The 16,441-nt window shown below is 47.7% G+C and overlaps 2 protein-coding genes across 2 annotated transcripts; both read left to right on the top strand.

The window, feature by feature from the left end:
• The first annotated feature begins 6,207 nt into the window (after window positions 1-6,207).
• On the top strand, window positions 6,208-12,796 carry LOC120657067 (uncharacterized WD repeat-containing protein C2A9.03-like). The gene is made up of 10 exons (XM_039935312.1): window positions 6,208-6,342; window positions 6,661-6,833; window positions 7,192-7,359; window positions 7,438-7,524; window positions 8,085-8,219; window positions 8,314-8,424; window positions 8,814-8,905; window positions 9,024-9,129; window positions 11,992-12,078; window positions 12,194-12,796. The coding sequence occupies exons 2-10, from the start codon at window positions 6,681-6,683 to the stop codon at window positions 12,605-12,607; spliced, it is 1,353 nt and encodes a 450-aa protein (XP_039791246.1). The 5' UTR covers window positions 6,208-6,342; window positions 6,661-6,680; the 3' UTR covers window positions 12,608-12,796.
• A 606-nt stretch (window positions 12,797-13,402) lies between these two features.
• LOC120653729 (probable ubiquitin-conjugating enzyme E2 12) lies at window positions 13,403-13,876 on the top strand. The gene is made up of 2 exons (XM_039931408.1): window positions 13,403-13,637; window positions 13,713-13,876. Exons 1-2 carry the CDS (start codon window positions 13,403-13,405, stop codon window positions 13,874-13,876), a joined length of 399 nt encoding a protein of 132 aa, XP_039787342.1.
• Window positions 13,877-16,441: the final 2,565 nt, after the last annotated feature.

Below are 16,441 nucleotides of genomic sequence, written 5' to 3'. Positions count from 1 at the left end.
ATCTGGTTGTAGCCGGCGTTACCATCCATAAAGCTCAGTATTTTGTGACCGGCAGCAGCGTTGATCAATGTTTCTGCCACAGGCATCGGATATTCGTCCTTTGGCGTCGCTCTGTTGAGGTCTCTGAAATCCACGCAGACTCTCCATCGGCCATCCTTCTTCTATACAGGGACCACACTGGAGATCCATTCTGCATACCTACATGGCCTGATGAACCCTGCGTCCAACATCTTTTGCACCTCTTTCTTGACCTCCTCCAGGACTTTAGCCTTCATCTACCTTGCTCGTTGTTGAAACGGCCGAAATCCTTTCTTAAGCGGGAGCCGATGTTCGACGATGCTTCTATCCAGACCAGGCATTTCAGTATACTCCCACGTGAAACAATCCCGGTATTCCCTCAACAGTGCTATCATCGGCTCACGCAGGCTCGGGTCTAGCTTCTTGCTGATAAATGTTGGTCGCGGCTTATCCCCAGGACCGATATCAACTTCCTCCAAATCGTCAGCTGATGTAAACCCGTACCCCAACTTGCCATCGCCTGTAAAATCGAATGTGGATGCAGGCGGCTCGTCATCATCTGCCACGTCGACAGCAAACACGAGGAGATGACAAAAGAAAATTTTTGGCCGACCGCAAGGGCCGGCCGTCTCTATATTACCCCTCGAAACTGAATGCTCATTAACTAACCAACTGCCAGAGCCGGCTAAAGTCTGTCCGCAATGTAACAGTTTCGACTCTAAACAAGAATTGTCTATTTTTTGGGGCCAGTCGCTGGGACCGGCCTCTCTAAACCTGCTAGGCTCTGTAGCGTGCCAGGATGTATTTATTCTGTGAGGCTAGTGGATAAGACCAGCCTCAATCCGTTTTTTGTCGCTTCGATCCGATCACAGTCTTCTAGCGCGATCCCTGAGATCGGCTCTTGCCCTTCCGCGTCCCAGGCGTTCATGTCTGCGAGCGAAACCTCGCTGGAGTCATCTGCACGGACCACCTCCACTTCATTGCCATCCCATTGGACCAAACACTGGTGCATCGTGGAAGGAACACAACAATTGGCGTGAATCCAATCCCTCCCAAGTAGCACTGTGTACGTACTCTTACTGTTGACGATGAAGAACGAGGTTGGGACGGTCTTGCGGCCAACTGTCAACTCCACATTGAGGACGCCCTGTGCCTCTGACGGCTGGCCATTGAAATCATTGAGCATCACATTGGTCTTGATAAGATCAGTAGCAGAACGACCCAATCGGCGCAGTACTGAGTACGGCATTAGATTGACCGCGGCGCCAGTGTCGACCAACATCCTGTTCACAGGCTTGCCGTCGATGAGGCCCTTGAGATATAATCCCTTCAGGTGCTTGTAGCTTTTCTCCTTGGGCTTCTTGAAGATGATCGGCTGTGGGCCAAGATCCAGCCGCGCGACGGCCAATTCCTCCGGTTGGGGCGCCCGAAACTCCAACGGGAGCACGAACACCATATTCACATCAGCCGATGGCTTTTCATCGGCTCTTAGCTGCTTGGGGCGCCACTCCCTCCTTGGAGGGCGCCTTTCCACCCTTCGCGGGTGCCTGACTTGCTCCGCGAGATCCGGACGCGCTTTCCTCAGTACGTCGAGGTACCTTGCTTCTGCCTCCTCGAGATTGCGTAAGCGCTGCACTCTGTGCTTCTGTGAGCGGCTGAGCCCGTCAGGACACCATCGTGGACGATGATACTTATCTTCCCCTTCTAGCTCAAGATCATCCCTGGATGGCCGCTCAATATGGTCGTTGTGACGTGCTTTGGGCCCCAAGCGCTGGAACACCGACATCTTGCCTGGCTGGCGTCCCCGAGGCCTGCACTCCAAGCAATCATCGATAGTAGGCAATCGGCTCATGCCGGAATTCCAACAGTACCTGAAGAACGGGCAATGCCAGTGGTCGCGTATAGCCTGGCGCCTCCCCAGCATCCTCTCTGTGCGGTGCTCATACTCCTCCTCTTCCGATTCATATCGGCGGCGCAACTTGTACTGATATTGGTATTTTTCCAGAAGCCGATTGGAAGATGGGAGTTGATTGCGGTTGTGACGCACTTGTTCTTCAGTAACATGTTGCTGCTCCGGCTCGTCTTCATCCTGGGGCCGTTTGCCAGAAGCGGCCTCTTTCCTCTGCTCGTCACGACGATGCATGGGTCCCGCCATTTTAATCTGGAATGCCAAGTTCTGGTCCTCAGGTCTAAAATCCGACAGCTCCACCATGTTAGCTTGTGCGAATGGTTTATTGTCCACCTTCATCGTGTGTTGGGCCAGAATTAATCGGCCTTGCTCGATAGCCGATTGGATCTGCCGACGCAGCTTCTTGCAGTCATTCGTGGCATGGGTGAACGAGTGATGCCACTTGCAGTACAGCCTCCCCTGCAGCTCTTGCGTCGTTGGCAGCTTGTGATTCTCTGGGAGCTTCAACTGCTTTTCCTTGAGCAGTAAGTCGAATATCTGCTCTGCCTTGGCCATGTCAAAATCAAAGCCCTTCACAAGCCCCTTCTGTTTGACCCACTTGCACGGGACGGGGTTTGCCCCCTGGGTCCACTCTGCCACAGCCATTTCTTGTTCCCCGCTAGAATCATCAGAATCATCTGCTTGGGCCATATTCACATGACGCTTGAATTTTTCCTGGTACAGCTCAGGGTGATAGTGTTCATACGTCGTGAGCTTCTGTACCATGTGGTGAATTCCAACTGATAAGCCAGATCCTTGATCGGCTTAGCGAGCCCCAGAACTGCCAAATCGACTGCCTCCTTTTCTGTGATGCGCGATGAGTAGCATCGATTCTTAACCTCTCTGAAGCGCTGCACGTACTCCGACACACTTTCCCCTCGCTTCTGCTTGACTTGGGCGAGGTCGGCAATCCCGGCTTCAGCAGCCTCTGAGTGATACTGGGTGTGTGGAACTGATCTTCCAGCTGCCTACAAGTGCGGATCGAATCTGGGGCAAACGATGTGTACCATCCAAAGGCTAAGCCCATGAAAGACTGGCAGAAGAACCGGACCCTCAGAGGATCCGATAACGAAATCATCCCGAGCTGAGTTAGGTATCGGCTCACATGCTCGATGGAGCTGGCCCCTTCTGACCCGCTGAACTTGGTGAACTCCGAGAGCTGATACTTGGGTGGTAACAGGATCAAGTCGTATTCGCTTGGGTACGGCTTGGAATAGCCGATCGCCTTTCTCTTGGGCAGAATGCCGAACTGATCCCTTAGTATTGCGCTGATCTGATCCACACTAAGAACTCCTGGGGCCGAGGGCTCAGCACTCGTCCCGGTCGCGTACTTCGCTAGCCATGCCTGTTTCTCTGCATTTGCCCCTGAAGCTTCTGTACCCACCAGATGTCCTGCGCACGTTGGACTGATGCTGTCAGGTATGTACACGCACGTGTAGCCGTGCGGGATCTCCTTAGGCGGCTCGTTCAGGAACTGGCCCTCCCCGGGATCACCGCCGATCTTGTAGACGACGTAGATCGGCGAAGCCTGCGGACCTGGATTTGTGAGCGAATACGATATTGGCGGCCTAGACTGAAGTGAGTCCTCTCCCCTGTGACTCCCCAGGATTGGTTCTGATGGGGAGTACTAGTTCTTGATCACCTCCTGGACGACACGGTGTGCCACACGCTCGAGCTCATTCACCAAGCTTTCTGAGTGCCGATGAAGCGTGTGAGCCACCATGTAGTTCATCTCCTGGCGCAGAGCTTTGGTGCGCTCCTCTGATGGTACGGACAAGTCAATGTTGTCAAGAGCGCCTTCGGGTGAGAACCCCTTCCACCTGATGCCGTGGTTGCGGGTCCTCTCGAAAGAGCCGATGAGATCGGCTTCGAACTGAGCTTTGACCTCATTGTATTTCTGCTTGTGCTCGGGGGTCAGCTCTTCATACGTGACAGGGCTGGTGATCGGCGCTTGGCTCTGAGGTCCAGTCATTCCGGCGGTGGACGTTGTTGCTGATGAGTGTCCCACCGGGTGTGCCAGAATGTGTTGTCGGTCAAAATCCACCGACGAGTAGTGACAGGCAACACAAGGAGCTGGGAGGCTGCCGGGGCACTGGCTGGCACCGGTCCCTCGATCAACGGCCCAGATCCTGGCACACGCCGTCGCTTCCAGAGATGCAGGGCGTGCCACCTTATCTATACCCGATCAGGAGGGTGCGAACGTGCCTTTGACGATTTGCCTACAAGCACAGACACGTGTAAACATTAGTCCGAGCTATGGTCGGCTCCCCGGGACGACTCTTGCATCGGCTTTAAAGAGTCGATCGAGTCCCGGTGTCAGATTGGATCTGCATATCCAGATGGTAATAGATCAAGCAAATAACTGCAAAAACTGCTTCAATTAAATCTAGCTAATCTAATCCACGACGGTAAAAGCTTCACTGCTAGATCGGAACATCCTACACGTAGTTAGGCCTAGCGAGTGTAAAAGATAACCGAACCTTGACCAGAAAAGAGGCCTAAGAACAAGCAAAAGCCGATTCCCGGATCAATCCCTATTAAGATCAAGGCAAAACATCTAATACGTCGCCAGATCGTCCAACCCGTTTGCAAGGCCTAAACTAGCAGATATTACGCCAATTCTTAAGTATAAGAACTAACCATAACAGATTAGATCTATTAGATAAAAAAGGAGCAGAGTGTCATTTCTACGCGACTAATTCCATGCAACGAGAATTAGTGTAAGATTAAAACATGATTGCGCAGAGATGACATGATGTTCGTAGATGATAAGCAACAAAAGCACGATGAACCTACTAAAAATCATGCTACGAAAATCAAGATAACTAGCACTACTCGCTATCAAAAATGCTTCAGTACGAGTAATACCAAGGTAAAAGCAAGAACAACGCTGCCCTGGTCGCAAGAAGCGATCAGGGCAGCATGACGCTTACTTGGACGAAACCATAGAATTAGGGGTGGTGGTGCGCCGAGAGTTGTTGTTTGTAAAACGTGATGACGATCTCCTTTGACAAATGTCATAGAGTACATATTTATAGTCCGGAGACTTGGACAACAATATAAACTAACGTGTCCATATCGGACTCTATCTCTAACTCAAACTAAACTAAATCTAAATATACATAGCCCACATGGCCCAAATGCTCACGCAGGAGCCGATTCGTAAGCCTCCTTTAATTTCTTCATTAAGCCCAACTCACTCGCGACCCATTAATTAACCTGTTAATTTATGGCGATAACACACTTACATACAACGCTACCCATCTCCTCCCTCAAAATATCTCCCGCCATCTTTCATGATGCTGAATGTCACGATTTTGACCTTAGCAATGAGGAGAAGCCCACCATATTAGCATGCATTCTCGTCCAGATACTATGGTCTGATGAACGAGCCAACCTTTTTTTGCTCGCCAATTGTTCGCTCGCCGATGTTTTCACCAGTTTTCTTATGTGATTACCTTGCTATATATGGTTATCTTGCGAATGTCGCCTACATGTTTATGGCGTGGTGTACTTGGTCCTGCTCATGATCTTTCACTTCACCTCTTGCTAATTATTTGTTTATAAAGTAGATAAATCAACCTCAATTTCAAGTTGGAGGTCACTACAACCTAGAGGTGAACTCTCCGTCCACTTTCAATTCTTTATCTAGTGAAAATTTTAATGACCAAAATTAATAACAAACTAAGGACATAGTTTGTTCTTTCTAGAAATAGGAAGAGATATTATTTGATATGTTAGAGGTCAAGTTGAGCATGGGTCTAACCTAGAGCTCATGAGCTCCAACGATTCGAGGTCGAGCTATTCGATGAAGTTTGAGTATTTCTATTTGCATGGATCATTACCTCTAATAAATTTTCAACCATCCAAAGTTAAAGTAATATAGCTGGAGGCTAGAGCGTTTCATTAGCTAGCGAGCATTCTGTTACCTAGCGAGCTGTTGTGTCGCACGAGCTAAAAAATATAAAATAATAAAACTAATAATAAGACTAGATGTCTAGGTATGTATTTTTTCAATTTCTCTTCTCATTTATTCATTGATCGCTTATACATACTTATTCTTATCTATCCTATTGATGCTATGGATATATGGTGTGAACAAAAATTAAGAACATCTCAGGCTCAGATCTGCCTCGGCTCGAGACGCTGCACCTTGAGGTGGCAGGCTCGCTCGAGCTCGGCTCATTGACAGCCCTCCCGCTCAGGGCTCAGGGCTCCACGGCTCACGGCTCAGGACCTCAGATACCCTCTCCTTTCCCTCCTCTCGAACCCTCTCCTCCCTTGTTCTTCCTTCCCTGGCGGTGACGGCTGGGCGAGCGGCGGCGCCATTTATCACGTCTTCACCCAGCCCTTTGCCGGCACCGGGCATCCACCAGGTATGCCCGCCCTTTCTCTTTCCTTCTGCTATGCGAGACGGAGCACCCCGAACCCTAACAAAACTATTTGTATTCGGATCTGAATCCAGTGACAATATATTACCTACTAACTTCGATTTCGTTTGCAAAAATTATCGGGTGTACATGTGTACACCCATGTCCTATACAGCTATACTGGGTCCGCCCTGAGTCATAGTACTGTGGAGTGGATTGGGTTAGGAGGAGGTTGTAGAGATGCTCGCTCGTATGCTATGCAAATATGCAATTGATTTCCGTGAGGGCATGGTTGCTCATTGTGGTGTGTGTTTTGGTTTGCAGGGAAGAGTTGCATCTCTCCTATGAGAGGATCAATGTCCAATTATCACGACTACCACGCTGAAGAGATGGAGGATGATTATGATTACGACATGGATGATCCTGTTGATGGCATGGTCGATGAGCATCAAGAGCGAGGGTTTAGGGACTCCGATTCGGATGATGATGATGATTATGTCCGCTCTCGGTATGTTTCCCTTTTATTTTGTCACCTTTCATGGTGCGCGCTTCTTATTGGGTGAGTAGAATTCTATGTGGCTGACAACTAGAAATGTATATTGTTACTAATAATGTTGCCTTCTCGTATCCTTTGCATAGCCCACGTACTACTTGTAATGGTAGGTCTCGTTTGATCAGTCACAATATTATGGGTTGCAACAAAATCGATCATCAACAGTTTACACTTAATTTAATCTAAACAATCCTTCGCATAACATAAAATTTGTGTTCAACTTGAACATTGGTCTGGTTGATTCACTAATCACTTGAATGCTCTAATGGCTGTCTGCTGTCAATTTTATTTTTTCTGTTCAGAATGCTGATATCCCAGATACTTCATCAGCAGACGCAAGAAAAGGAAAAGACATGCAAGGAATAGTCTGGGAGAGGCTAGCTGTAACTCGTGAAAAATACAGGCAGACCAGATTAGAACAGTACAAAAATTATGAAAATGTCCCCAATTCTGGTGAAGAAGCAATGAAGGTGTGCCTTCTAATCTTTTAGGAGGTTCAACCCTGTAAAATATCCTGTCTCATGTGGTTGACACTTGTCATGGAACAGGATTGCAAACCAACAGAGAAAGGTGGCATGTATTATGAGTTCAGGCAAAATACTAGATCAGTAAAATCAACTATTCTACATTTTCAGGTGAGCTAACTGCCTTTTCTTTCATTTTTGGCCTTTGCGCTATTTCTCAAATTTGTTTTGATTTTGCTGTTATAATAAATTTTCTGAGTGTCGAATACTAACATAATATGAGAAGTTGCTAGATTCTGTCAAATTGTGGCTTAGTTGGTTTTCTTGGTTGAATAATGAGACACCCAAAACTTAATGAAACATGAAAATTTACTTAAAGTTTGCATGGATACTTGGATAGTGACACTTCTTCCTTTCTAAAGGGCACGAGGTACCCCTGTTAACTCTGTAAAGAATTGTGTTACCTTTTTCACCAATTCATCTCTATATCTGCTATCTGGAGATGTTCTACTGAGGTAAAAAAAATCAATATATTCAGGGTCCTGGGGCTATCTGCATGATCTCATATGTGGTTCTACCTATGTTCTCTTCTCAAAACTAAACAAAGATTCCACTGTGTTTGAGCTTCCTTGCAATCAGTGTTGAACTCCTTATCAATATCCATCCTCTCTTATATGGTTTTAATGCGTAAATGTTGAGAGAAACCAACATGTCTGGTTTTGTGCCTGCAGCTGAGAAATTTGGTGTGGGCTACATCTAAGCATGACGTCTACTTTACGTCACATTACTCAATTCGTCACTGGTCAGCATTGAGTGGCGCCAATACTGAACTGATGAATGTCGAAGGACATGTAGCGCCAAGGGAGGTATGATGTGTCATTGTATTTTCTTTTTCTGTATCGGACTTAAGGGGTCTCTCTTGCCATTCAACTTATATTATTAATGACCATCTTTATACAGAAACGCTCGGGAATTTTATCAGAGGGTTTTTCTCAGACTCAAGTTAGTACCTTGGCGGTCAAGGACAATTTGCTGGTAGCTGGTGGTTTTCAAGGAGAGCTAATCTGTAAAGTAAGTTATTTTCAATCAAAACTGTTGATGTATCTATGGCACTGTACTAGCTTTGACATGGTCATATTATTTTGATTCACTTATTCAGTATGTATCAATTCGCTCTTTTACTAGATACTCATGGCTAACTTAAAGGTCGTAGTGCATACTTATTCTTATCGATGGTGTTTTCTCTCATGGAAATTCAAATGTTATGGTGAATGCAAATATGAGACCAGTATAATAGCTGATTTTGATATATATAAAAAATAGACTATCCAATGACTCCTTTTACTACCAAATAATAAACTGATCACTCTTGTGCTTGTGTTCATATGGTTAATCTGTTTGTTTGTTCTAAATAACGATCTTTTGTTCAACTGATTATCTTCTGTTAATATGCATTGCAGCACCTTGATCGGGAAGGAATTAGTTTTTGCTGCCGAACAACTTATGATGACAATGCTATTACCAATGCGGTTGAGATATTCAATACCTCTAGGTAACATCCTATCTATGTTACTAAAGATGCTACCTATGAACGTATGTGTTCATTTGAGTTCTGATTTTACACCCTATGAACGTATGTATTCATTTGAGTTCTGATTTTACACCCCCAGCGGTGCCGTTCACTTCATAGCATCAAATAACGACTCTGGTGTGAGAGACTATGACATGGAGAGATTCCAACTCTGCAAATATTTTCAGTTCGAATGGCCAGTGAATGTAAGTTACTTTGGTTTCTTTTACCTTGTGCTTTGTTTGGAACAACGCATTGGTTGCATCACTACTGTTGAAACAGACATCCCTTTTTGCTCACACGTTATCAACACTGGTATTTACAATTTTTATTTTTTTGGAATAACTGGTTCAGTGACACCCAAAGTTTCCAGTTTCAGAAATATACCATTGAACTGACATAGTACGCTTCATTTCCATTGAAAGGGCGCGCCGTTTAGAAATGTCCTGCTCCATCCACTTCCATTACAGGCTCCCCCCCCCCCCCCAACAAATTTTCTGTTTAGGCTGGGAAAGGTGAAATACCATCTTTGCCCCAGGGGCTGGGGGTGGGGGGTTCTGTTATCATTTGATTTGAGAGGCAGAGGCCACAAGCAAACTGCTGCTTTGTTGGTACCATTGATGTCACCTCATAGAAGCTCCCCTCCTGGCTGTGGAGGTTAGTGTCAGCAACCTAAACCTGGTAGGCCACATTGGCGGTTGGGACAGAAATTCGGCAAGACCTTGGCAAGTATCACAGTTGTTTGCGCCTGGCAGCATGCAATGGGGACCACAAATCTGTTTGCTCTGCCAGGAGTCACTCACCCAGCAACAGCACCTGAACTACAGGCTGATGAAGGAGTCCACTGCACAGACGAGGTGGTTGCCAGGGAGATCTTCTGTGACTTAACCTGGTGATGGATTGTCAGTGTCACTCATCAGGCATTCAACCAGCCCAGAACACCAGCTGTGGAGTTGCCGTGGCCTAAGGAACATACACAGGGACATGGAACATTGCCCATCCGACAGCTTCTGCTCCGAGACAACGGGTTCCATTGATTAGAGCCCGGTGGTGAAATGGATGCCTGGGAGCAGCTCATGGCTGTTTGATGGAGGAAGGGAGCAGTCCCTTCAAGGGCAGAAAGGTTTGAAGTTTCATTGTTATCGGTTCACCCACTGAACATTGTATCATGGGCCACCACAGCTGTTTGCAAACCTGAGCACCTGCCATTCTGGAAGCAAAAGTTGTTTCTTAGCTTCCACAAACTCCAATGACAGCATAATTGAACATATTCAGCACAGCATGTTTCTTGGTGCGAAGCCAATAGTTAGCTAGAGATTCAAAAATCTGAAATCATATTCCAACCTAACTGTTCAGATAATGATCACCAGATCTCTCTAGCTACACACATTCAACGAAGAGGTAGTGAGAACTTTTGTTCCCACAACCAAATAAACACTTTCCACCCTCTTCCGTTTTCCTCTAAGCCACATTATCTCTTGTTAGGAGCTTGTCCATAGATAGACGCCAAAGGAAGATATTGTGCACTCGTGGGGGAATGTGGATTTTCTAAACCACAGGGTTGAACACAGGAGTGACTCTAAAATTCAATACTTTGTACAAGGACTGAGAAGAGTACAGTACATAGAGCTGTACTGCAAAATTACTTCATCCTACTCATGAAGTCATGAGTAAAGGATATGCTAAGCCAGCTGCACCGCCGCCTCCCAATTTCTATGCTGATCCACAGTTGTACACCTAAAACTGCACTTTAGGTTCACACCGTCCTATATGCAGCTACCATTTGCAGTTTGTTCATTCACTAAAACATATCAATACTAGAAAAGGATTGCAATGTAGCTGAACCTAGCCAGTTCTTCCCAAAATTTAATTTTCTGTATCTCATCCTTGCTACATCTGATGCCCACATAACCCCTATCCAAAACAACGAAGACTTGATCCCCATCCAAAACAACAATGACTTGTTATCCTTGTAGGCAAAAACATTAGGTTTTCGGTTTTTTTATATTTAATTTGACAAGTTATTTCCACAGCTGATCCTCTTGAACATATCTTGAGGTCTTTGAGGTCAGGAACTCCCAATCCCCCATAATACTTTCTCGTACACACTGAAGGCCAGCTAACCAGATGGTATGTCCTATGCCCATCAAAGCTATACCATGGGAAATGAGCCAAGTGAGAGTTAATGATCTGCATGGCCCATTGTGGGAACTTGATGAAATAGAAGTGGTTTAGGGAATGCTCATTAAGCAGGTCTTGATGAGCACTAGCCGTCCTTCATAAAATAGCGCTAGCCCATTTTGGGAGCTCAATTATCTTGTCAACTACTGGTTGTTTCTTCCCCACTTTAAGTTTGGAAAAATGAAGAGGCACACAGAGATACTTCATAGGCAAGCTCCCCACTGCCCACTGGACACCCCAGGAGAAGTTAGGTCAACTTGATCAGGTCCCAAGTTCATGGCTATTACCTCACTTCTGTGAAAATCAATTCTCGTCCCTGATAGCTGCTCAAAGCAAGATAAGATGAATTTCACCTTTCTCAATAACTCTACCCCAGGGGACGAAAAAGTGACCGTGTTATCTGCATATTGCATCAACACAATAACAGCTGGACTAAACTAGTTAGGAGCCCTCGGATTAGCCTCTTATTTGCTGCTCTCTCTCCAACGGCCTTGAAGTACAGCACCTTCTAAGTAGAACAGAAGATGAGAAAGAGGGTTGGTCTGCTTCCCTGAGGCCCATCCCAGTCTTGAAGTGCCGCTTTTTCTCCGACCATAATTCCAACCGGTCCACCTTAAATTTACTCCATAGACCAATTATATGTTGATACCTGCTAATAGCTTCTTCTTATATTTATATTCTAGATATAATGATTAATAAAAGAAAGAATGACATTGCCCCGCTGGCACCCTTCAAGGCACTTCATCACATAGCAACCATGGAAACTTTTACTTTCCTCTTTCTTGTTGCTATGAGAATGAATTGGTAGATAGTAGGTCAACTTCAGTGAATGTTTCCATACTTTTATTATTGTTTCTGTTCTTACTATGTATATTTTGTTGATGCAGCATACTTCATTGAGTCCTGACAGAAAGGTGGTTGTTATTGTGGGGGATGACCCTGATGGTTTACTTATCGATGCCAGCTCCGGAAAGGTATTCAGTCGCCATGAGGATGCTAACTAAGCTCAGATCAATAGATCCTTCACATTAAATTGCTGGTAGTTACATGCGATTAACTGAGTTCACCATTACCTCTGGTTGCTTGCAGACTCTTCATTCCATAAAAGGTCATCGGGACTACTCATTTGCATCGGCTTGGAGCCCTGATGGGCGAACGTTTGCTACTGGTAACCAAGACAAGACATGCCGGATCTGGGACTCGAGGAACCTCTCAAAAGCCGTCCATGTTCTTAGGGGTAACCTAGGAGCCATCCGGTCAATCCGCTTCACCTCGGATGGGCAGTTCATGTCGATGGCGGAACCAGCCGACTTTGTGCACATCTACGATGTGAAGAGCGACTACAACAGAAGGCAAGAGCTGGACTTCTTTGGCGAGATATCCGGCACGTCCTTCAGCCCTGACACCGACATGCTTTTCGTCGGGGTCTGGGACAGGGTGTACGGCAGCCTGCTTCAGTTCGGCCGCCTGTACAACTACTCGTACCTTGACTCCCTCTTTTGACGTGGGAACCAACCAAACGGGTGTTGGGGCCTGATGTACCGCAGCTGCGCTGGTTGCTGTCACTGTCAGCATAAAGTTTCAGGTGGTTATCGTTATATCGGAACTCTAAGTTGACCTGATAATTGAATTAATAAATGTTGTACCATGCTCGATTTGTGTATATATAAAAAAATGTACAGCAGATAACTATATAGGTAGCCTTCATGAGGATGTGGTGCGGCCGTGCAGGTCATGTGTTAGATTCCGATGAACAGAGTCCTGAGGATGTGAGGCGGTTGGAGCTGTGCTCTGCCCTCGTTGCCTCGCTCTAAGGTGCCCGAGTGAAGAAATGAATTTCGTGAAACATGTATGCTGGGATGCGACTGAATTTTGTTGCATGTGAATTTTGCCTCGGTTGTGATTGCTTGCAGTGTCTACACCAATGTCAGTGTAGCAGCGACAAGTGAGCCCAGTAAAGCCCACGGCGCAGAACCGCCTCCAGGGAAGAAAAAGTCGGAACAAAATTCCGATCTCTCCTATCATGAACATGTATGCTGGGATCCGATCTTACCCGTTTCCTGCATCATACTCTTTCTCTGAATCATATGCCACGTTTTTTTCGGTACAGTGTAGTGCCTCCGAAGTCGGATCGCGGAAGAGGATCGTACACGGAATACAGCCTATACATTGATCTCGCAGGTCGGGTGCACGCGATCAATCTCTCTCCAGCGGTAGCACGTCCGTACCAAGTACCAACGCAGCCTTGGCCTGAACGAATAGGGTTTCCCCAGTACTGGTAGCGACTAGCGAGGGAGGATGGGATTGGAGCCTCTCAGAGGACGGATCCGGAGGGAGCTCCGCTTGATATGGGTCGAGCCGCCGGCGTTCTGCCAGCCCGGCGCGTCGCCGGTGACGGACCTCCTCCACTGGGAGGTGGTCATCGACGGCCCCGACGGCAGGCCCTACGCCGGAGGGACGTTCCCCGTGGACATCAACTTCGTCGGCAACTATCCCTTCAAGCCCCCAAAAATCACCTTCAAAACCAAGGTGCGTACTCCAACAATTGCATGGTTTGTTTATTTCAATCGATCCAACGATCTCTAACCGTGCCATCCATCATCCTCAGGTGTACCACCCAACATCAGCGCGGAAGGGGAGATGACGCTGGACATCTTCCGCGACGAGAGCTGGAGCCCGGCAACAACGACTGTCCACAAGCTCCTCCTCCTCATCGTCTCCGTGCTCCGCGACCCCATGCTCGACGACCACCCGACCAACGACGAGGTGTAACATCAAGCCTCGCGGACAGTCTCCTTGGGGCTGCGGACGGTCTGTGACAGCTCTGTTTCACCTGCTCCTCCGTGACCGAGGATCGTCGGTCGCCGCCACGTGCCGACCGTCGAGCTCTCCCAGACCTCCCCGTACGCCGCATTGAAGTCGCGCACCGCCCTCCACCCACTCCGCGCCCAAGCCCTCGTTCTCTCTCTCCCTCAGTTCACTCTCTCTCTCCCGACGCCATGGACGGCGCGTGAGCACTCCCGTTCGTCGGCCGATTTCGCGAGCTCTCCCCCATGGATTTCAAATCCACCGCACCGGAAGCTCGACCACCTCCCTAGCTCCCTCCTCAACCTCTCCAACCACAGCCACAACCCCCACCTCACCGGGAATCTCGGATTCCCCGGCCGTCGGTCTTAGTTTGGTCCAAACTCGACCTCACCATGGAACTCCATCGTCCGAGCACCGTTTCCTTCGCCCAAGGGCTCAAATCGATTGTAAGTGAGTCGCTAATGCTCATGCTCCCCTCGTTCCTCCACGTTCTTATTGTTTCCACGCACGTTCACGACGATATCGTTTTGACCGCCACGGGCCGCACGTCGCCGACTAGGTTAGGCTTGAGTTCTTTGCGTGCATCACCCATGCCCATGTGCGCCTTGTCCAGTAGATGGTTAGTGCTAGCCTCGCCGTCGGTCGGGCCATCGTCGGCGGGAACGGCGCGCCGCGGCGCCACGCCGGCCTCACTGGTGGCGGCGCGCGGTGTCAAAAGATAGGAATCGCGGACGGTTCGCCTAGGAGGGCCGGACAGTCCGCAGGTCAAGTTAGAAGTTGTCCAGAGATGATGTTGTCTCTGGTGTTTTCGTAGGATTGAACTGCGGACGGTCCGCTATTGGAGAGCGGACAGTCCGCCGTTGAGTTCGAAATTTGTCCAGAGACGATGTTGTCTCTGGTGGGTTTCGTAGGGTTGAACTGCGGATGGTCCGCTAATTGAGAGCGGACAGTCCGCCGTAGAGTCTAGAATTTTGTCCAGAGACGTTATTGTCTCTGGTGGAATTGGCAGAGTGAACTGCGGACGGACCGCCAAGGAGGGCCGGACAGTCCGCCGTAGAAATTAAAAATTTGTCCAGAGGCGTCGTTGCCTCTGGTGGTTTTGCGGAATTAAACTGTGGGCAGTCCGCTATTTTGGAGCGGACAGTCCGCCATATAGATTTGAAATTGTCCAGAGAGGTAATTGGTTCTGGTGGGTCTGCAGAGTTGAACCGCGGACGGTCCGCCACTTGGGTGCTGACAGTCCGCAGGGCATTTCAGTTTGAAGTATAGTAGTTGCATCATTGAGCTGCACTCAATTATTTCATATACATTCGTGTAGCATCCGCCGTTGAGGACGTCGTGTTTGAGGTGATTGCGGCACCGCAGGAGCAGCCGGAGCAAGCCCAGGAGGAGAGGCGTGAGAACCCGGCCCAAGGCCCGCCTGACCCTAGCTCTGAGCAACAGCCCGAAGGCAAGCCCCGGTGCACATCCGATTATTTCAAATTATGACACCTTTATATGTCTCTATTATTTGTGCATTAGGTTTAGGAATTGTTTGAAACCCTAGTTGCATGATCCCTAGGTCTCCTTGAGTTATACTAGTATGTATAGGACGATAGAAGTGCTATGCTTAATGGTTTCCGGTAGAAGACGAGTGCTCTCCTGCCACTCGCGAGATATAAGATGATTAGAAGGCGAGTAATTTTCTGTTACTCGTGAGATATATGATATATGGCTATTTCAGTACATGAATATTTGAGTATGATTTGAGATAAATGGATAATGTGAGACCGGACGGGGAAATGATGACAATGTATAGGTATGGCAGCAGGACAGGGTTTTTGAGTGTCTTAGCCCCGTCTGTGTCGATTAAGGACCGTCTGTTGTTGGCAGTGCTGATCGGGGATGGAATTGTACTAACCGCATACCGGGAGTAGGAGGTAGTCGAAACCGGTAAGCCTAGTACTACCTTGCTTCGAAAGTACAGGACTTTTCCCCACCCCTTAGGGTAGTCGAGTGGCCGCGGAGAATTGGCTTGCATGTATTTACTTTTGGTGGTCTCTCGTAGGGCTCGGCTGACTATACGCTGGTGGGGCGGTCCTGTAGTTCGTGGCGGGGAGGGGAATGGTTGGTGCGTGTAGTTCGACGGGGCCTAAGCGTGCCGTGTTGGTTAGGTCTACCTTGCAAGGTTAAATCGAATCGATTCGCCGTGTCTCACAGATATGAGGGCCTCGATCTCTTTGTTGTCTCGTAGAAATGAATTAAAAATATTAGTGATAAATGATGGAACTATTTTGAATCATTATTGTAATACTCCAACATGATTGTTGTAGATATGCCAACATTAGATGGGAGTCTTTCTATATAGAACATGTGGCTAAAACATTGAAAGTAAAGATTCAACTATAGATGCTTTTCAGCAAAACAACCCGCTGGCCAGAAAGCCGTGCATGTCTAGATACGGGCTATGTATACCCCTGGTCGGGTAAGCTTTGCTGAGTATTAGTATACTCAGGGTTTGTTGCCACAATTATTTCAGGACACCCGGAC

The sequence above is a fragment of the Panicum virgatum genome, chromosome 1N, assembly GCF_016808335.1.
Source record: "Panicum virgatum strain AP13 chromosome 1N, P.virgatum_v5, whole genome shotgun sequence".
Lineage (NCBI taxonomy): Eukaryota > Viridiplantae > Streptophyta > Magnoliopsida > Poales > Poaceae > Panicum > Panicum virgatum.
This window is presented reverse-complemented; position numbering and strand designations above follow the sequence as displayed.

Excerpts from the sequence above, each read along its gene's own strand:
- LOC120657067 (XM_039935312.1), top strand. The coding sequence starts at position 6,681 with ATGAGAGGATCAATGTCCAATTATCACGACTACCACGCTGAAGAGATG. Across the intron at positions 6,834-7,191 it reads CGGATGATGATGATGATTAT|AATGCTGATATCCCAGATAC; the intron begins GTCCGCTCTCGG and ends TTTTCTGTTCAG. Across the intron at positions 8,220-8,313 it reads GACATGTAGCGCCAAGGGAG|AAACGCTCGGGAATTTTATC; the intron begins GTATGATGTGTC and ends ATCTTTATACAG.
- LOC120653729 (XM_039931408.1), top strand. The coding sequence starts at position 13,403 with ATGGGATTGGAGCCTCTCAGAGGACGGATCCGGAGGGAGCTCCGCTTG. Across the intron at positions 13,638-13,712 it reads CACCTTCAAAACCAAGGTGC|GTGTACCACCCAACATCAGC; the intron begins GTACTCCAACAA and ends CATCATCCTCAG.